A 22,199-nucleotide genomic window follows, 5' to 3' on the forward strand; every position below is an offset into this window, starting at 1 on the left:
AGGGTAAACTCACCTGGGTGCCTTTCTGGGACATGCTGGGTGGGACAGCACCCATCCGGGAAGGCAGGTCAGGATTAGTGCTCTGAGGAAGAAAGGAAACAAAACAAACCATTGAATATAAGCACAATCAGCTGATTAGCATTCCCTAGAATAGACAGTTTTGAAATCGTCCTCCTCCAACTGCAGAGTTCACGAAGCTTTCAGCTCTTCTTCCACTGAAATATTCTAGTTTCACACCCAGTTGCCAAGGAACTGTAATTCCTTTTCTTACCTACCAAATTATTGGCAGACATGAAATGGCACCACTCTATGGAACCATATGCAACCCCACAGCTTTTTTCAAAACATGAGTTCTTTCTCAAAGTTAATGGCTGAATTGGCATGTCAAAGACTTGCCCTCTCATGCTCAGACCCATTGATCTGCATTCTTTTTGGATCACCATGATTTTCCACAGCCCTAATCTATCCCACCAAACTCACTACGTGCAGAAAACTCAAGTGTCACAGTCCTCAACCCCCTCCCCACTCCCCATTATAACATGCAAAGAGGCCTCCATTACCAGAAAGCAAGCAGAAAAGCCAGCAGCTCTCAATTTTAAAGCTTTCCCTCTGCTCAAACTTCCATAAAATCCCATTGGTCTATTGGGTTTGGAGGGTTCACCTTAGGTTGGAATGCCCCCTGCAGGGAGCCAAAATTCACAGCAGGAGGCAGGACTGGGGAGATCCCCGACACCGTTTGTGGGTAGGCAGGATAAAACTGGAAGAAGAAGAGAATGCAATGGAAGCACCACCCAGAGAATTGAGGCAGGAGATGGTTCTGCTCCTTTCTCAGGATGCAGTTTGATAATTTTCATTGGGGGCCTTTAAAAGGCCTCCTCCAAAATGAATGCACTTACATTATGTCTCAGAAGCCCATCCATTTTCCCAGGGTACTTCTCATACTGCAGAAGGAGAAAAGAAATCAGAAAAGACCCTTGTTTAAACGGGTCAGGCAGGTCCCAGGAGAAGGGAGGGAAAGAAAGAAAATTGTCATGTCCCAAAACCAGGAAAGATACATGGTGATTCTCCCAAGCAAAGTTCTTTATAGTTCCCTACCTATACACAGAATCTTGCCAAACTAAAGCCCTCTATTCTCTACATCAAGCATACTCTGAGACTCTTAGGGAGGGCCTGCCTTCACCCCCTTTCTCTCACACAAAATATCTGGATTGAGCTGTCTCTTATTCCTCTGGGATGCACTCCTCTCTAGACTGCAACACAAGAATCATTTTAAACTAACCTCTAAATTCTGATAGACCAAGTTGATCCTATTAGATGCTGCAAGACCCACAAGCCGTGAAGTCTTGCCTTCCACCTCGCTAAGTCTATACTGCACTTACCATGGCTGGGCTGGGTGTGGGCACCATGCTTGATGGGAAAGGAGTGAAGTGCTGGTGGGTGTGCTGGTGGGTGTGCTGGTGCTGGTGGTTGTGTTGGTGGAACTGGAAAGCCAGAGGCCGAATGGCAGTACCTCCCATGTCAGCCCCACCTTGTGTTGTGAGGAATCGGGAACTCAAGTCCTGGCGGATTAATTCTTGTTCTGAGGAGACAGAACAACCCATAATTGCCAACTGTCAGAAGAAAAAGGAACCAATGCTGAAAAAGATAGAAGAGAGCTAACTCATACCTCGCCCCCCCCCCCTTCTCCATGTACAGGAGATCCTTGACTTATGACCAGTCGCTTAACGATCAAGTTAGGACAGACCACCCCAGAGCTACTTAGGAACCATTTTCAGAATTATATGGCTGCACACTTCCACCCCAGGGTCATGTGATCACATTTTGGGCACATTTTATTTATTTATTTATTCATTCATTTTAAAACATTTATACAGCCTACTCGAGCAACTTTAGTGGTAGGCAGCTTACAAACAGTAAAAACACAAAATAGAAAAAATAAAGAGAGATAAAAATAAAAAAGATAAAACACAATAACCCCCACCCACCCACGGCAACAGTGCACAATTAAATAAGCCATTTGATGGGCTTAATTACACTTGGGGTTCTCCAGGCCCAAGGGCCTTCTGAAAGACTGCCAAAGTCTGATTTCTGTGGGGACGATGTTACAAAGGGAAGGAGCCACCACGGAGAAGGCCCTTCTTCTGGATCCTGCAACATTCCTTGCCTCCCCTCACTTTCACCTTTACAGCTGTTTGCAATGTTCTGTGGTGACATGACCATGATTTGCAATTGGTTTTTTTTTTTTGCCATTTTCTGGCATTTACTTATGATTTGTGGCAAAAATGGGGGGGGGGGGTAAGGATTCACTTAACAACCCTTGTAAAAAAAACCTCATAATTTCAAATCTAATCACCGGATACCAACTGCAATGACTTACAACAGTAATTCCAGGTTCAATTACAATTGTTAGTTGAGGACTATTGATATCTCTGCCCTATACAATAGCTCCTAATTTTTCTACAAGCATTCAACTAGTCCAGACTTTGTATCTTGCCAGGGTCTTTCTCCCATAATTCATGATCATATTTTCCAAGACTGTACAGTCCTCTTAATTTACAGCCTCCACATATCCTCTGATAACATTATTCATTTTAGTTTCCCTTTGAAAGTAGATTCATCCCCCCCTCCCTTCTTGTTTCCTGTTGCCAGTTTGTATTCAAACTCTTCCTTCAAAATTGGGACTAGAAATTCATCTAAGCTTCTTTAAAATAACCCTATGACACCCACTGCATAGAGTTTTAAAGCCAGGTTGTACAACTAGGTTGGTTCCTAGAGCAAATCTCAAAGTTGCCACTAAATTGTTTAGCTTAGTAAAATAGTGCACTTATTAAATCCAAATGAAATGTTTACCTTAACTGTCTTTAAATAACCCAATCAAACTGTCATTAAAATTATATATCAAAACAAAGTTAGTTTTTGTCCCAGTCCTGTCATGCTTATTTCCTGAACTCAATCTTCAGCATGCAATTCAAATACCAAATGTACCTTTGTGTCCCCGAAGTGCTTGTACTCCTCTCCCTAAACCATATGCACAATTTGGCCAAGAACACTTATGAGATTGACCATTGGCTTACCTGAAGGGTCCTTTTCTGTGCACTGCGGGAGAGTCCAAGCATGGGTTAAATTAGTCTGATTGCCCAAAGACTGAGTTCAAATTCTTTGGCCACACCTCCTGCTCCTCATTAAGGCCAGATTTTTAACGATGCCTGTACAGAAGATGCAATGAGATGGCGTGGAAAGTCTGGTGGTTCCGAACCCTGGGCCCGCACAAATCAGGGCAGGGTTGGACTTTCCCGCAGTGCACAGAAAAGGACCCTTCAGGTAAGCCAATGGTCATTTTCCTGTGCACTGCTTGGAGAGTCCAAGCATGGGACATACCCAAGTTAGGTGTCCCCAGGGTGGGTAGAAGAGGAGGCCAAGGGTTCGGCCGCAAAGTGAACTTGTTGTAGCACCCATCTGCCAAACGAGGCCTCGGCCGAGGCAAACGTGTCTAACTTATAGTTCCGGACAAACGAAGAGGGGGACGACCAGGTCGCCACCCTACAAATGTCCTCTATCGATGCCTGGGTCACCCAGGCAGCCGTCGTGGAAGCACTCCTCGTGGAGTGGGCGGTAATGTTGCGTGGAACTGTCCTGGACTGATGTTCATATGACAGGGCGATGCAAGCCCTCAGCCACTGCCCGATGGTGGATGATGTTACCTTCCACCCCATCGACACTGGCTGAAAGGAGATGAACAATGCCTCAGACCTGCGAAACTCGGCAGTCCCCTTCAGATATATGCGTAGGACCCGTCGCACATCCAGCTTATGCCAGGTACGTTCCCTGGGATGTCTGGGTCATGGGCAAAAATCCGGTAAGATCACCTCCTGCAATCTGTGAAACCAAGTGTTAACTTTAGGAATAAACAATGGGTCCAAGCAGAGGACGACCCTGTCTGGATGAATAATGCATACATTGTCCCGAACTGACAGGGCCGCCAACTCCGATAACCTCCACGCCGAGGTTATGGCAATGAGGAAAATGGTCTTAAGAGTCAGATGTCTGAGACTAACAGAACTGAGTGGTTTGCAAGGGGGCGAAGTCAGAGCCTGAAGAACTACGGAGAGCTGTCACGAGGGGTACCGATGAACGACTGGAGGGCGTAAGTTCGAGGCGCCCTTGAGGAAGGTACACACCCTCGGCAATTTGCCGAGGGTCTGGGATGGATGCCCAGTCCAGACGGTGGACAGAGCTGCCACCTGCCGCCAGACAGTGTTTGGGGCAAGTCCCTTGTCCAAACCTTCCTACAGGAAGTCGAAGATGCGTGGCACTGCAGCGGTGACCGGATCGAGATCACAGGCAGAACACCAGGTGGCAAAGGTAGCCCAAGTTGAATCGTAGATTCTGACAGTAGTGGGTCTCCTGGCCGCCTGGATGGTCTGGATCATCTGCAGGGAAAAGCCGTCCCTCCTTCGGTGGTCCCCCTCAAGTGCGAGACGGCTAACTGCAGCCACCGGGGGTCTGGATGGACAATGGCCCCCTGGCTGAGGGAGACCTGGTCCTGAGGGATGCGCCAAGGAGTCACTGCAGACAGACTTACAAGATCGGCGTACCAGGACCTTCTGGGCCAATGGGGAGCCACCAGAAGAACCTCTGCTCGTTCTGCGATGATCTTGCGAACCACTTGCAGAAGGAGCGGCAGAGGCGGGAAGGCGTACAGTAGTCCGGGCGGCCGCTTGCAGCAGAGGGCATCCGTCCCTTCCACCCAGGGAGAGTGGAAGTGGGAGAAAAAGCGGGGAAACTGTGTGTTCTCCTGACTGGCAAACAGGTCGATCGTCGGCATCCCGAATCTCTGGGTCAGTTCGAAGAACAAATCCAGATGCAGGCGCCACTCCAAATTGTCTATGGTGGTCCTGCTCAGCCAGTCCGCTTGGGTGTTGTCCACTCCCGAAATGTAGTCCGCCTGAAGAGACTGAAGATGTAGTTCCGCCCACCTGCCTAGGGCCTCTGCCATGAGGGAGTGGGAGCGCGTCCCGTCCCCCCCAATCGGTTGATGTGGGCCTTGGTGATGTTGCGGGCTGATTCCTCCGGAGACCACCTGCCTTGCGTCACCTGGCTGTCGAGGTGAGCGCCCCAGCCGGACAAGCTTGCGTCTGTCGTCACCACCAGTCGCTCCGGTTCCTTGAACTCGAGACCTCTTTCAACAGCCGGAGAGAGCCACCACCGCAGGGAGCACCTTGCCTTTGGAGAAAGCTGAACTAGTGCCGTGGAGCTGCTCCTGTTGGTCCTCTGGTGAGGTAGCAGGAGCCACTGGAGAGTCCTGGCATGGAGCCTTGCCCAGGGAACCACGGATATGCAGGATATCATCTTGCCCAATAATTGGTACAGACAAACCACCGGCACCCTCCATGCTCCCTGCACCTTGAGGACCAGGGCCCTCAGGCTGGCTAACCTGTCCTGCAATAGGTAAACCTTGCAAGCTTGGGTGTCTATCACTGCCCCTAGGTGTAGGAGCCTGATGGTCAGCTACAAGTGGCTCTTCTCCAGGTTCACGGAGAATCCGTGTGCCTGGAGGCTCCTCATGGTGGTGCGGAGGTCGCGGACCGCCTGCTCCCTGGACGACTGTACCAGGATGTCGTCCAGGTAGCAGACCAGTCGAACGGGCCTTCACTGCAGGTCTGCTGCAACAACCAAGAGAATTTTGGTGAAGGTCCTGGGTGCTGATGACAGGCGAAGGGCATGGCCCTGTATTGATAATGTTGGCCCACGTAGAACCACCCCAGGAACCTTCGATGATGTGGCCGAATTGGAATGTGTAGATATACCTCCTTTAGGTCTATTGAGGTGAGAAGATCCCTGTGCCTTATCCCCGGCAGGATGGTTTGCAGGGACTGCATTTTGAACCTCCTGTACTTTATGTAGTAATTTAGGTTCTTCAGGTCTAATATTGCGTGCCACCCCCCACCCATGTTTTTTAGTACCAGGAAGAGGATGGAGTAAAATCTTCTTGCCTCCTGGTCCTCTGGTACCGGTTCTATGGCACTGATGTCCAGGAGATGCTGAATCTCCTTTTGCATGAGTTGCCTTCTTGGTGGGGCAAGAAGGTGTGGGGCAGCGAACAAAGTTTATCGGGGGAAGGGAAGTGAACTCGAGGGCGAGGTCCTGCCCCACCATCTGCAGGACCCAAAGGTCCGACGTGGTGAGTTCCCATTGGTTGGCAAACTGCTGGAGTTGCCCCCCCCCCCCCCCCCGATGGGAGACGGCCCCTGCTGGTCACTTGATCTTCCTGAACGGCCTCTGTGAGGCTCCCCCACGGTTACACCTGCGGTAGGGGTTCTGCTGCCTGCCCCTATCCCAAAAGAACTGCCTGTCCTGGGCCCTGTCAGAGGATTGGGAATACGACCTGTTGAACCCTGGGGCGTTGAACGAGGAGTCAGACGCCCAAAAGGACTGCTTCCTAAAATAGGGGCGTGACTTCCTTTCCTGCTTCTTGCCACTGGTGGGAAGAACCTTCTTCTTGTCCTTGGATTCCACCAACACCGAATCCAAGGTTTCCCCAAACAACTTGTCCGCTTTAAAGGGGGCAGCTGCAAGCTTCCACTTTGACTTCATATCCACCTGCCAATGGCGGAGCCAAAGCAGGCGTCTGGAAGTTACATTAGAAGCCAGCGCCCTGGAGGCAAATTTGGCCGCATTCAAAGAAGCGTCTGCTGAGTACTGCGACGCTGCAATGATTTTTTTTATGTCTTGGCATAGACGTGTGTCCTCTGCAGGCAGCTTGGCCAGCAGGTCTTTCAGCCACAGGATGGAAGCCCTATTAAAGAATGAGGCAGAGGTAGAAGCCTTAATGGCCCAAACAGCCGCTTGATGAGTCTTGTAACAACCCTTTTCTGCCTTCCTATCCTCAGAGTTGAGGCCTTCCATGAGGTCAGCCGGAAGCACCAAGTTAGACATCAAGGAGGCCATGGGGGAATCTACAGGGGGCAGTTTGAGAATATTCTCCAATGAATCCTCCACTGAATACAGCTTCTTCTCCCCTTCACTGGGTGCAGCTAGGGAGCCCAGTTGCGCCCATTGGCGTTGCACCACGTCCAAAAACAGTTCAGGCACCGGGACCAAATCCTGGGCCGGAGCCTATTTCTTGAACATGCTGTCCCTGGGATTAGGAGCGTCCACTCCCGGGGTTCCCTGACCAGTCTGGGGGGGACACTCCAAGTTGCGTGATGGCCTTAGCCTTGTGCAAAATGGATTTGAAGGTAGTGGGCCTGAATAATCCTGAGAACGCAGGGGTATCGGGCGGGAGATTTTCATCTTCCGACAATTCCTGATCATCCTGGTCCAGCTCCTCCCCTACAGAAACCTCGCTTAGGACTGAGGACTCCAGGGATGGATGCCTCATACTACCAGAGGAAGCCCCAGGACCCCTCAATCGCCCACCTTCTGATTGGGCAGATTTGCGCTGAAGGCCTTCAGCTACGCCCTGTGAAATGGCTCATGCTATGACCTCCTGCATTTCAGAGGAGAGTACTAAGCCCCTGTCCTCTCTGGATAAATGCCTAGACCGAGGGGGGGGGGGGAGGCTCCGGGCCTGAAAGGGTGGGGGGAGACTTGGGGCGGGGGGGGGAGCCAGGCTCTCACCGGATGGAAGGGCCAGGAGAGCTGGGGCCTACCCCTGAATTGTCCGAGGACAAGTCCAACTCCTCCCCTTCCTCCTCCTGCGAGGGCCCAGTGGGAATGGGGGGGGATCGCCCTCCACCCTCAGCCCGGCAGACCTGTCCTGGCGTGGGGGCAATGGGGATGCTTCAGCTGAGGCTTTGCCTCTGCCTGCCATTCTGCTCCTCCCCTTGGCCCTGCCCCTGGTATTGGCCCCAGGAGGGCCAGAGCTACCGGTTCCAGAAGGCCCAGGCTGCTCCAAGGCGATGGTGGGCATCCTGCAGGCAGATCCAGCAGTCAGCGATGTGACAGAAGAGAAGCCAAGGGAGGAGAGTGCTCTCGCCGGGACTTGGAGCCCAAACACGGTGGAGAGAGAAAGGGCCCAGCCGTATGGTTCAGGCAGCCTCTGCAGCCGCGAGGTGCTCCTCTGCTTGCTTGTGCTGCTGCCGGAATGGAGGCTGCGCGGCAAAACCGTTGGGAGAGGTGGGGGGACCCAAAGGACCCATGTGGTGGCCAAAACAGCACAGGGAAGCTTCAATTTAAGGCGTGGGTGGTGGCGGTGCAGCCGGCAACCTGATCTGCACCCACGCACCACTCGGCGGCGGTCCCCCCTGGAATCTAGCAGCGCAGCCCGGCGTTACCAAGAAAGGGCGCGAAGCAGAGCCTGCGATTGGCTGCCGCGCGCAGAGGGGGGTGTTCCAAAATGGCCGCCGCAGCCACACCAGTCACAAAAGGAAAAAAATCCTCCAAGCCGGTCCGTTTGAAATTTGAAGCCGGAAGAGCTGTTCGCGGTGCGAGACACCCGCAGCAATCCCCGGCGAGTCAAGCCTCTGCGCTTAAGGTACGGAGGCAAGAACCCCCCTTCGCTAGCTCGTTCCTCTCTCTCTCACACCTCTCGTAGATCACCAGGTATGAAGGAAAAAAGGAAAAAAACAATCCAATAAACACATAAGAAAGGGAGTAACAAAGATAGAAAATAAAATTAAAACTAAATTAAATCTGTGCTTAATTGGAGAGTCCAAGCCGAATTAAATTAAAAAACAGCTGGAGCACAGTAAAATTAGTCCTGATGGGCAGTCTAAGTTAAAAATCTGGCCTTAACGAGGAGCAGGAGGCGTGGCCAAAGAATTTGAACTCAGTCCTTGGGCAATCAGTCTAATTTAACCCATGCTTGGACTCTCCAAGCAGCACACAGGAAAATAAATATTCTACATCCATTCATGTAGTCCTCAATTTATGACCACAACTCAGCCCAAAATTTAGATTACTAAGGAAGACAGTTGTTAAGTGAGTTTTGCCCCATTTTTTAACCTTTCCTGCCTCCTGTTAAGTAAATCAACTGTGGTTATTAAGTTAGTAACTTCATTAAATGAATCTGGCTTCCCCATTGACTTTGCTTGCCAGAAGGTTGCAAAGGGTTATTACATGACCCCATGACACTGCAACAAAAATATGAACCAATTGCCAACCACCTGAATTTCAATCACATGACCATGGGGATGTTACAATGGCCACGTAAAAAAAAGTCATAAATTACTTTTTTCAGTACTGTAATAACTTTAAACAGTCACTAAACAAATGGTTGTACGTTGAGGGCTACCTGTACCGTGTACAATTTTATGTTGATTTTTTTGACAGAGTTCTCACCCAAATGCATGTCCGGTAACCTGAATATATACACAACGTAGGCTAAACCAGGCATGATCAACCAGCGGCCCGCAGGCCACATACAGCCCTGGACATCTAGTAATGCAGCCCCACAATATAGTAAACATTTAAACTTATTATGTTATTTATATACATTAACTATATTATATACTTTATATGTGTGCCAAGACAATTCCTCTTCACTCAATATGGCCGAGGCAAGCCAAAAGGTTGGACACCCATGGGTCATAAACAGTTCAATCTGTTTTATTCAATCTCCCTTCTTCTCTTCAATTCAGCCCCTGCCAATCTTCCCAAAGCACTTGTCACACCCTATCGTTCCCCTCCGTTGAATTCTCTTACCAGATATGGCAGCGGCTGCAGCTGGGTGCCCAGCAACTTGAAGCAACGGGGGTGGGGGTGGGAGGCCAGGTGAGGGGGTGAACATGCCTGGGTGGTGGTGGGAAGGGGGCCGAAGGGTGGAGGGAAAGGCGTGGGGGGGCAGGGCCAGTAAGGGTGTAGAGGGCCGATGAGGGAGCTGAGAAGAGGAGGGGGAGCAGGGTGGGAGGATGGGCTTGGGGTGAGCTGCACCGCGGCTGCATCTAAAAAAGGGAGGAAAAAATAAATATATGCCTAGGTCAGGAGGAGACAATAATGATGGAAACACAGAGACACTCAAGAAAGCTGTTCATTAGGCTCTAAAAGGGAGATGGGTTTCCATCTTAGTTCAGTGATGGACTCAACTAGGATGTCTTGGATTAGAAGCTTCATCCAGCATCATGTCCTTAGTTACAGCATACAGGGAACAATGATGGCAGGTCTCATCGAGTTGTTATCAGCACAAACCAGGGTACTATCTACTCCAGGGGTGTCAAAGTCAAGGCCCACAGACCAGATCCAGCCCACAGGGTGCTTAGATCTGGCCCGCAGGGCCTCCCTGGAAACAGCAATGGACTGGCCCACGGTGCCTCTGCCAATAAAAACGGAGCTCGGGAGGGCCAGGTGCAGCACTCCTGAGCTCTGTTTTTGCTGGCAGAGGGTTGTAGGAGGCTGTTGCAGCCAAAAACGGAGCTCGGGAGGTGCTGACACGAGTGACACCAAGATGTCCACGCCCACCTAGGCCCCCCTGAGATCAAACACAACCCTGATGTGGCCCTCAACGAAATCAAGTTTGACACCCCTGATCTACTCAGAATAAACTTTTTTAAAAAAATACCTTTCTAAAGAAAGAGATGAGAAAAAACATTGAGAGAAAGAAAATGCAGTCCAACTACATGATGTAGTCACTTCAACTGTGGGACAGAAAGCCCCAGTCCATTCTCATCCTTGTCATAACTTCACTATAAGGAGCAAGTCATGCCATTCTCTCCATTTTAAGTAGTTAACTCATTATTATTATTATTATTATTATTATTATTATTATTATTATTATTATTATTATTATTTATTAGCGCTTATAGACCGCCCCCTCTCCCGAAAGGGACTCGGGGCGGCGAAAGGGACTCGGGGCTTCAATGTAGCTATAACAGTATACAACTATCTATGGAGTTGCTGTAAGGATATACAAACAGCTGTCAAAAATGTCAAGTTATTAATAAGAAAGACATAAAGAAGGGGAGGGAAATGTCTCAAAGAGAACAGAAGCAATAGCAGTTAAAGGAAATAAAAACAATGAAAGCGTAGAAGAAACAAAAAACAAAAGGACAGAAGACTAACACGGGGACAGAAGAAAAGCTTGAAAGAGACGGATAATGAGAGTAAAAAAAAACCCTCAATAACCAGAGAGCTCTGTAGCCAGAGGGCATCAGGACTCACCCTCCAGTGCTGAGGTCGAGCCCTACAGAGTATGGGGCCTGTGTCTGGCTGGCAAAGGGTGGCACCTTCATGTGCAGTTGGCTCTGGGCAAGGCTGTGGGTAACTGCTCCACCCTGAGGCATTGGAAGCAGCTGGCCTTTGGGCTGTGGCGTCCCACGAAGAGTATTAGGTGTCTGAGCCTGAGTCTTGATAAGAAGTGGGGCAGGAGGACTTGGAGGCAAGGCCTGAGCCAGAATAGGGGCAGTAGCTGCCTGAGAAGGGGGTTCCTTAGGCAGGAAAGGCACTAGCAGGGAGTCCCGGTCAGCCTCATAGTTACGCTCCTGGCACCGTTCCAGACCAGAGACTTTAGGGATCACAGAGAGTTTGGCTTCACAGCTTCCATTTAATGCACCAATGGGTCCCGAGGCTGCCAGAAAAGATGCAGAGAAAACAGGGATCAGGCTATTGGAAAAGGCCCAACAGATTGTGTTGGATTTTAAAACTTTTGGGGTAGAGCCCCATTTCACTGGCTGGACAAATCTGTCAGCTACAGTGCTGATGTACGCAACAAGAGCCACAGTAAGTAACTAAGGGGTGGGGTGGGGTGGTAAATTTCCATTGACATTGCATGTTTTCAAAAATTCCATGAAAATAGCAAAGGCACAATGAATCAAAACACTTCCAGCAACAGAGGTGACAACTCTGTCATAGCAAGAATATAATTATATAAGTATACATCCTTACGTGCCCCCAATTTGTGATTCTGTCTTTAAATCTCAAGTTTCCCATTGTAGGTGTATTTCATGTTCCCTCTCCATTTTTCCATATCTTGGATTAGATTACCCTTAATTGTCTCTAAATGGCAAACCTCGCTGTTCAATGTTCATTACAATTCCCTTAATCTATTATATAGAATAACAAGCAGTACACATCTCACTTTGTTCATCATCTTAAAAGTTCTATATATGTCCATGTTTCATATATTTTAACCCATGCTTAGTTGTCCTTCTATTGTCATTTTCAGTCAATTCGCAACTCAGTTTAATTATCATGTATAAAAGTGAATCACAAACATCTATTTTACAACCTCCCCATATCAGTTTCATATTTATCCATATTCCATACATTTTGGCCTTTGTTTAGTTATCTTTCCATTATTATATTCAACCAGTTAGCAACCCTGAGTTAGAAGCAGGATACCATGGCACTTCCATAAAGTGTTCTGAGGGACACTTTTGCAGTAACTTTTAAGCAAAGAACTCCTTTACCTATCAACATGGCCACACAATCAAGTACTTTGCTTTGAAGGTTCGTGCAAATGCTCCCTCACAGCGCTTTATGGAGGTACCACTGAGCCCTGTGTCTTAATTGGGACTGTTAACACCTCGCTTAGCAAAAGTCAAATTGTCTATGCATGTGGAGAAGCCATTTCTGCAATCAAAGTTACCAAACAAAGCACATCACCCTCCCCAATACTGGCTAAGTTTTTCACAAAGACACGGTGGTTCCAGTCTATGAGGTTCTTTGCTGTGTTGAAAAAGTGCTGTTCTGCACAGGGCTACGTAATACTACTACTTTTATGAAAGCAAATTCTTCTGAAACTCAGAACTGCTTACTTCCCTCTTTTTGACAGAATCCCATATATGTATATTCTGCCTTCTGTTCAGTTGTTCTTCCTAATTCAAAGATCCAGTTGGCTCCCAGCCTGATGATGTTCAGGAACCTATTAAAGCCCTAATTTCCCTCTTAAGCTTTGGGACAGAGTGCAGGACGAGGCCCTGCTAGATGGATTTGGGGGGACTATTCAGGTTTTTTTTAAAATTTTGTCTTTTTTACTTTTTATCTGTAAGCTGCCCAAAGACATTAGGAGTTGGACAACCTATGCATTGTATAAATAAATAATTACAAGCATCAGGAGACAGAAAACCCTAGTATAGGCTCTGAAATGAGTCAGTTCTTTTTTATTCCTTATTGATGAGATGATGTTATTATAAAACTGAACAGAGAAAACTCATTTTTTAAAGCATACAAGCCCAGTTTGTCCAAGCTGCCTTGAAGATTGCAACAAAGGATGTTCGGCTGGCATGATAAATAACCAGGTAGGTTGGGAATTCTGGAAGCTGCCATACTCACATAGATGGAAGGGGCTACTTTTGCCAGTTGTAGGTCTCTCACACAACAGTTCTCCACCATCTAAGGCAGAGGAAGTTTTTCCACCCTGCTTGCTAACCAATTCTTTAAATAAGAAGGACCGAGTACTTGGTATAGGTAAAACAGAACCACACTGAGAAATGCTGCAATGTTTTCTTTAGTGCACAGAACCACAAGCAGACAATCCCCCCTCCCATCCCAATTTGTCCACACCCAACCTTTGCTGGTTGAGACAGTGAATGACTGTTCGAGGTCATCAATGGAGGCCTGTAGAAAGACAAAAAACACAGGGGGTTCATTATACTCCACAAATACTTTTTTTAAAATCCCCTACTTCTAAATTTATTTGGAAAAGGCAGAAAAACTACCTGAGAGCTTTTCAAGGACCCAGGTATTTTTCCTTGGGAAGTAGAAGCATGGTACGGGTTTTTTTTCTACATAGAAGAAATCTTTGATTTCTGAGTATCTTTAATGTAGGACTGATTGCTTTCCATGACAGGTAATTGGGCTAGGAATTGTTGTTAACCAAGTCAAGCTACTCTTAATTGATCACAATTCTCTTTTTTTTGCATTTCAAAACAAAAACTGGAGTGTTTTTCACCCAGGTCATCAGTGATATCTCTTTCTAAAAAAAAACAATATTTATTTTTGAACAAAGACTAACAAACATAAAAATAAAAAAAACCATCTTCCATTACAAATTGTAGAAAGTGTGTGTCAGTTGGTTACAGTATTTCCATGCATCTCTTCCATAGTCATCACCTGCTTTTCATATCAAATTTTAAATTCACATATATTTATGTATATCACAATTATTATATCTCAATCTTAATTTGATTATTTATTTTATTTATTTATTTATTCGATTTATAAGTCGCTCCCTCTCCACGAAGGGACTCGGGGCGGCGTACAATTAAATATACAAGCATATGACACGGAGGAGGAATATACATAAAACATTTTTACAATTCATAAATAAAATAGCCATAAAGTTAAAAGCAGTAACAATAAAATTAAAACAATTAAAATACCCTAAAATTTGAAATTTATCATTTAAAATTGCCAGGGGGATTAGAGAATATAGTTCTAATTTAAGCTAGGCCGGCTAGTCGGAACAGGTGGGTCTTGAGTTTCTTGCGGAAGGAGCGGAGATCGGTAGTTGTCCTAATGTCGGGGGGGAGGTCATTCCAGAGGGCTGGGCCCATCACAGAGAAGGCCCTACTCCTGGGCGCCGCCCTCTGGCACTGCTTAGTGGACGGCACCCGGAGGAGTCCCTCTCTGTGAGAGCGAATTGGTCGCAGGGATGTATGGGGCAGGATGCGATCCCGCAGGTAACTAGGTCCTGTGCCATGGAGCGCTTTAAAGATGGTAATCAACACCTTGAAACGCACCCGGTAGACTACAGGGAGCCAGTGCAGCTCACGCAGGAGAGGTGTTACATGGGAGTACCTCGTACTCCCCATAATTGCCCGCGTGGCCGCGTTCTGGACCAGCTGCAGTCCCCGGGTGCATCTCAAGGGGAGCCCCATGTAGAGAGCATTGCAGTAGTCCAGACGGGACGTCACCAGCGCATGAGTGACTGTGCGAAGGGCATCCCGGTCCAATAGGGGGCGCAATTGGCGCACCAGGCAAACCTGGTGGAACGTCCCCCTTGCCACGGCTGCCACATGGTCATCCATAGACAGCCGGGCATCTAGGAGGACGCCCAGATTGCGCGCCTGCTCCACGGGGGCCAGTTGCTCGCCCCCAATGGCCAGCGATGGGATCCACTGGTTGAACCGGGGGGCCGGTAGCCACAGCCACTCCGTCTTGGAGGGGTTGAGTTTAAGTCTGTTGTCTCCCATCCTTTTATATACATATATTCAAAAACTAGAATAGGCTTATATGATAACATTCTATTAAATCATCCTAAAATCATCCAATCACAATACATCTTTATAACATATTCTAGATAAAGCTTTTAAACCTCCTCTCATATTCTCCATGTGTTGTTTATATAAAATTTCATATTATCAAATTAATAAATCTATATGGATTGTTATCATTATTAATCATTATTTAACTATAGCTATTGTCACTTCATTTTATACATACTACTAGTAAACTAAATTTAGCTTAGTTTTTATTACACATTTTCATTGCATCAACCTGTATATTTCCAGTAATAGTGCAGTCTTATATCTCTTGCCATTTGTAGCATTAATATTCTAGTTACTTTCTTAATAAATCTTGTATGAACTTCTCTTCGCAACATGTTGTTCCTTTTGTATCTCATAAAAACTCGAAACTCAGCATCTGCTCTTTCCATCAGCTTATCTTTAGTTATCACTGGTGCTTCTGTCAAGATTTCTCTCCTTATCTCCATCAATTTTTCTCTCTTTTCTTCTTCTGTGCTTTGAAGTCTGGGGTAGAGTTCCAATCCATCTGTCTCCCCTTTCCATATTCCACTCTTGCCATTACCAACCACGCTAACTTTGTTGTCAGTATCCACAGTTTTCTTATCTCTTTGCTCATTTTTTTCTTCCATTTTTTGAACTCTGTCCTCCACATTCTTCATTTGATAAACATCCTCAGTTTTTCCATCAATTTTTTCTGTTTTGTATTCCATATTCTCCAATCTCTTTTCAATTCTCTCTGTCACAACTAATAGATTTTTAATTTCAAACATAATCTTTTGCAATGTTACAGTTTCTTTTTCCTGCTGCACCATTCTTCCAATTTTGCAGGCACTGCCACCATAGGATTCAAGGCTATTTTAATAAACTTCAAACAGGTTCATTTATCTTTCAAGTCCAAATGTTGTCTTCCCTCTAATAGCTAGTGATAGAACTCCCCAAAAGCACCCGTATAAACAACTTGTGCTCTTCCTACTATCACTGTCAGTAAACAAACTGAAACAACCTTGAATCTCAAGTGATCAAAGAGAAATAAGAAAAAACAACGTATCCAGCCTCCAGCCTCCAAGTGGCAGTGTAACTGCTTTTCATCCTGTTGTTACAACCCTCTTTATAATCCTTACTATCTTCTTTATATTCCAAGCTTAAGAAAGAAAAAAACCCTTAAATGGAGATCAAAAACAATCCAATCAATCCAATCAAGCATTATAAAAAAAGGAAAATTTTAATCCATAGGTGTAAGCAAAAGTGAAAAAAAGAAGAAGAAAAAATTAATCTATTCAGTTTAAAAAATAGGGAGCCTTTGCAAAAATTCCATCCATGAAAAAAAAATAAACAGGATAACACACTAAGTTTAATGTAGATTAATTTCGCTGCTTACAATCTTCTATCTTCAATTTTAATTTAACTTTTTTTTGGGGGGGGGTAGTCTCTTTTTCTAATAATAAAATTTCCTCACCAATTCAACACACTTTCTCTTTTCGTTTTCTTCCCGTTCCGGAGCTGTCCCAACTTCAGCAGCTTCATTAGCTGCGTTTCTGTCGCCAGAAAAAAAGGCTATTCCTGGACCTTTCAGGGACTTTGCAGTGTCCCTGAGATCAGCAGGAGGTGCCCTTCTCAATCACCGTCTCTGCCGGACGGTTTAGGTCCGAATGGACCGTCCAGCGGCAGAAATATGGACTGCAATCTCGGAGCACCAAGATCGCACGTCGTGCCGTCAGCCCCTTTCTCCATCAGTGATATCTCTTGATAAACAGAACTGGAATAAAATATGGCAATATTTCTTCCAGAACAATACCCATTGGAAACCAGTTACAAGTAGTCCTCGACTTACAATCATTCATTTAGTGATCACTTGAAGATACAACAGCACTGAAAAAAGTGACTTATGACCATGGCAGCATCCCTATGGTCACATGATCAAAATTCAGATGCTCGGCAACTGGCATGCATTTATGACGGTTGCAGTGTCCCAGGGTCATGTGATCCCTTCTGAAAAGCAAAGTCAGTGGGGAAGCCAGATTCACTTAGCAACCGTATTACTAACCAACAATTGCAGTGATTCCCTCAACAATGGCAAGAAAGGTTGTAAAATGGGGCAAAACTCACTTAACCACTGTCTCGCTTAGCAAGATAAATTTGGGGCTCAACTGGGGTCGTAAGTTGAGGACTACCTGCAATGTACACTACCACTGATCTGCATTCATTTGCTAGTAACTTCCAGATGCTGATTAAAGCCATTGTTTTTATCTTCTACAATTTTCTCAATGGCTTATGTTGTACGATTGGGATTAGGTGAGAGAGGCCAAAAGTTTTGGTCAATTCATCTACCACCCAATTATTTCTTTGAAATTAGGAGCAAACACTTGTTATCACTTTCTCTTCTCCACACTGTAAAACAATGAAAATAAAGCCCTACATTTTGTTGCCAGTCAGCACAAAACCTCAAAATATGGGGTGTTTTGTTTGGAGCTGTGAACACTAATAAAAGCCATTTCAAGTTTTGACAATTTTGTGCATGCCTGGAATTTTGGTGTAATTCTGGAAAAAGGTATAAAGTTGAAGTATTCACACACTAAATGTTTGTGCAAAATGAAACCATGGAAAGCAGTTTACCCACATAGAAACAACCTTAATATCTTTTCATAAAATAGAATTTCTCAAAACATTGCCCCTAAGTCATTTCTAGAAAAGTATGCAACTATTGCTAAGGATTGAGAACATGTTATAAATTAGGCCCAGAAAATTATAGTTGCCTACCTGCTCCTCTGGGTCACTTTCTGTATCACACTGTCAAAGAACAATGGAGAAAAAGAAACAGATGTCAAAAGAAGCAATATAATGGAAAATATCCCTCTTTGCTAGTGTGTGTGTAGTTCACACACACACCACACACACACATATATCCACTATATAAAGATTTTTAGTGTGACAGCAAGCTAGATCTTACTGTATCCAATTCAAAATATATTTTAAAGAGTATTAAGAACACAAAAACATTCTTAAAAATTGTAGAACACAGGAAGAATGATGTGCTATTATTATACACAGAATCCAGGAAATTAGTCAAGATACCCTAAAATGCATTGGAATCTATCATTAAAAATATCAAAGCATGCACACTGGCATCATTGCAATAATTAACCATAACTAAGGGAGTAAATGAGCATTTTTATCTTCTAGCTGTCTATACACAATCCATCACTTGCTCTAGTACAGGGGTGTCAAACTGGCGGCCTGTGGGTCAGATGCATCACACGCAGGCAATGCCCAACCTGGCTCCACAAAGGCAAGCAATGTAGTGATATGTCACCTGACACAATTGAGTTTGACATTCGTGCTCTAGTACAGGGGTGGCGAACACGTGGCTCGCGAGCCACATGCGGCTCCCGGCCAAAATAAATGAGGCTCTTTGCCTCTTATCATTATTTAGTATACTGTGGCTCGGATTGCGCGTTCCCTTTCGGAAGCTGGGGAGGTCCTTTGCAGGCAGCTAGAACGGGCCGCCTGCAAAGGACTTCCCCAGACTTGCTTTGAGGAGCACGGGGCGACTGAGGCTAGTTGTGAAGCCCCAAAGCCCCCACCGCCACCGGAAGAACTGCTGCCACCTCCTCCTCCTCTAACAGGCAGCACTGCCGGATTTGCCGCCCGGCGCTGCGGCTGAGATGAAGCCGCCAAAGCTCCAGCCGGCATCTCCGCGCGTGGCAGCGGCGCCTCCCCTCCGCTCGGAGCAGCTGAGCTCAGTCAGCGCTGGGTTACCCCTGCCCCCTCCTCCTCCTCCGCCGTGCTTTTGAGGAGCCATGAGGCTGCAGGAGCCAGTAGGAAGGCGGGGGGGGGGGAGCAGGGGAAAAAAAGCCTCATGGCTCCTCAAAAGCACGGAGGAGGGGGAGGGGGCAGAGGTAACCCAGCGCTGAGCTCAGGAGAAAATCTGGTGATTCTGTTGGAGGAGGAGGAGGAGGAGGTAGCAGCAGTTATTCTGGTGGCAACTCGTACTCGTCGGCATCTTCAGCAGAAGCCCTGCCCACAATGAAGAAAGCAAAGATGGAGCAGATCCACGCAGATGACGTCGCTGCAACATGACTGGAGGAGGAATTCTGGGAGTTGAAGTCCACAAGTGTTAAAGCTGTCAGGTTTGAAGACCCCTGGGGGTTTTTTTCCCTAAAGGGTTAGGGGTGCAAGGGTCTTGTAACTTGACAGCTTTAAGAGTTGCGTGCTTCAAATGCCAGAGTTTCTGAGCCAACATTTTGGTTGCTAAGCAGGAGCGTTGTTAAGTGATACTGATATTATATAACACTTTGAATTAAGCGGGTACCTTGAAGAAACATAACTTTGAGTTTCAAATAATACTGATTTCGTTGTTGTCTTAGGTGACATCTGTGAAAAAAATTCGGGTGCTCAGGCATGAAAATGTGCCGCTCAAACACTATACTTTTCTGCTCACATCGAAAAAAAATTAGAGGGAACATTGCTTCCGGGTCTGTTTTGGCAGGTCACTGCGTGGTGTGGCTCTCTGACTCTCACAGTTTAAAATTTTGGCTCTTTTTGTCGAACTTGTTCGCCACCCCTGCTCTAGTATATTCATTAAGAGGAGCTGATTTCTCTGCTCCTCTGGGGAAGCCATTTGTAACTCAATTAAAGCCTGCTTTAGTCTGACGGAAAGAATTCCACTGATGAAATGCTTGGGCGATTAAAATTCAGTCTTGCAGAACCATGTTTTGAAAGAGTTGAGGAAAGAACGTTCATACACTACCCACTTACTATATATCCAGTTTCCAGGTAAGATTGGAAAGAAGGCTAAATTTGATTTTTAAAAAAGAGAAAAGAGAGAGAGAAATTGATTAGACTCACAATAATGAGGCTTGCAACTCCAGGAGCAAACAGGCCAGAACTCTAGATACCAAGTTTTGTTTTGCTGAGACGCTAATGAAATTAGAATTATACTGAAAATAAGATGATGCCTACTTTCAAAAAATGTGACCAGTATTTCTAAAATAGGTCAACCTTGATTTGTAGTTGGCTGTAAACACTATAGAGGTCAATAGAGCATGTTTGGAAAATAATTGCTCCACTCTTTGCTCTATTTTGCTGGGCATATGACAACATACTGATGATTGTGCTACGATTATTCCTGTATAAACAATTTAGCAGACTCAGTTACAAAGCAGAAAACACTGGACTTGTGAATCTCTCAATAGTAACAACAAATCTCCCATGAAGGGAAACCTGATTGTCTGTACTTGAGGAACACAGTCTGAGGAGCCAGAAAACCCCTTCAAAAAAGGCCCCCAAAACTGCAATTCCTGATGTGAAACAAGGAAATGGTTATAATGGAAAATGATTGTTAATAATTTAAAATAAAAGATTTAAAAGTAAATGTGAATTAAAGTTAATTTTCTTTCTACCCACATTTAAAGAATGTATCTGTCATGCCATTCAAACAGCTAATGCAGCCATCCTAGTATAGGTACAGTGGACCTTATGTCTTTTATTATACAGGTTTCAGGAAGCTGTCCTTTAGATTTAGTTATGTATTTTCTTGGTTTTGCTCTTCAATTTTCCTTTGTAAAACAAAGTTTAAAAAGCATTTTTTAATTCTTACATAACTCTCTCTAATTTGTCCTTTATTTTTTCCAAACTCTATTGCTGTTGGTTTTACTTCAACTACATAATGAAAACATCTGGGATTTCAACTCATTTTAGAATGAGAGATTCAACTAGCTAGCTGTTTTGGATGTGTTAATAAACAAAAAAATATGCAAAGGAACAGAAAAATTCAAGAGGACTACAAACTGAGTTGTCCTGAACTGCTGTTTTGTCTTATTTCCAATAAAAGCTTAGCAAAATTTATGCATGTACAGTATATTAAGATGGGTGCATGTGGGCTTCATTGCTCATGATCCTGCTCTGATTCTGCATAGAGCAGAATGATGGTTTCCTGCTGTCAACGTTGCACTTTTGTAGTTTTCCCCTACTGAGTATTAATGCTTATGTCCCTTGCATGGCAAATTATAATAGATGAAAAAGTCACTGTTTACCCCACTGGAACATCATTTTGAGTACAAAGCTGCACTGGCTCTATGCAAGCACTGCCAGCACGTAGTTCCCTTGCTTAGACACAGGCAGCCACACATCACTCCTCACCCTTAGTATTTGCAAGGCCCCTTGCTTCACCTGGACCTAATCTTTTTAATTCTATTATTTTTAAAAACAAATGGGAAACTGCAAAATACAGTATCAGCTGCCAAAGCTATTTTTATTTTCAAATATGCATCTGAACCCACATCGGCACAAGTATACTCCGAAATAATATTGAGGGATTTCCAAATATCGATTAATAAAGTCTGGGCTCATAATACGCTAGATTTAACTTTGATTGAGAAGGTGGTGTGGGTAATTGATGTGGCAACATCAGGGGATAGCAATATACAGAAAAAATTGGAAAAAATCACTATCAAGATCTGGAAAATTGAAATGGAAAGATTATGGCATAAACCAGCCATGGTGGTTCCAGTAGTTACCAGCAAACTGTGCCATACAAAAAAAATCCTGGATGGCACTTGGAAAATCTGTGGATCGACAAGTTACCATCTGACAACTGCAGAAAGCTATGCTGCTTGAATCCGCACATATACTACTCTGCTATGACATCCTAGGAAGAATTTGATGCGTGTATAGGCCAATACTAGCTAAAGAATTGGCAGCTGTGACTTAACATTGTTGTGAACAGAAAATAATATTACAAACTTGTGTGTTTAACACATTTAATACTTTGGAAATTGAAACTGCTAGGCTGCTCAGAAAATTATAGTGGTTATTAAAACCTGATTTGTGACAGGCTATAATAACCACAATGGCAATGTTATGAACAGGCAAGGCTTCATTCCCATGACGGCTGCTGTACCTACTGGCTCAGAAGGATACAGGCCTTCTGTTGCCAGAGTCTATTTGCTCCTCAGGATCTTCCAAATACCCTGAAGTAGTGTTTCCCAAAGCTTTTCCTTCCCACTGATCTAGTCCAGTAAAAATGGCAAAGTGGAGCCTTCAAGAAACATCCTTTCAATGCAGCATCCCTTCAAT

At 45.4% G+C, this 22,199-nt stretch overlaps 1 protein-coding gene across 3 annotated transcripts in view; it reads right to left on the bottom strand.

Annotated features, from left to right (window-relative positions):
* The window catches only part of LOC309400374 (autism susceptibility gene 2 protein homolog), a 64,460-nt gene that overhangs the window by 36,593 nt on the left and 5,668 nt on the right, over positions 1-22,199 (bottom strand). For 2 of the 3 annotated variants that reach the window (XM_081968810.1, XM_081968809.1), the window contains exons 4-12: positions 19,881-19,916; positions 17,883-17,912; positions 13,446-13,494; positions 11,098-11,503; positions 9,646-9,884; positions 1,380-1,579; positions 897-941; positions 662-757; positions 14-82 (exon numbers count right to left, since the gene is read on the bottom strand). In XM_081968810.1, the coding sequence (XP_081824936.1) occupies positions 14-82; positions 662-757; positions 897-941; positions 1,380-1,579; positions 9,646-9,884; positions 11,098-11,503; positions 13,446-13,494; positions 17,883-17,912; positions 19,881-19,916 (1,170 nt within the window). The remainder of the gene's footprint in view (positions 1-13; positions 83-661; positions 758-896; positions 942-1,379; positions 1,580-9,645; positions 9,885-11,097; positions 11,504-13,445; positions 13,495-17,882; positions 17,913-19,880; positions 19,917-22,199) is intronic. The other variant, XM_081968811.1, reaches the window with a different exon arrangement.

This window comes from Natrix helvetica (genome assembly GCF_964273705.1).
Source record: "Natrix helvetica genome assembly, chromosome: W".
Lineage (NCBI taxonomy): Eukaryota > Metazoa > Chordata > Lepidosauria > Squamata > Natricidae > Natrix > Natrix helvetica.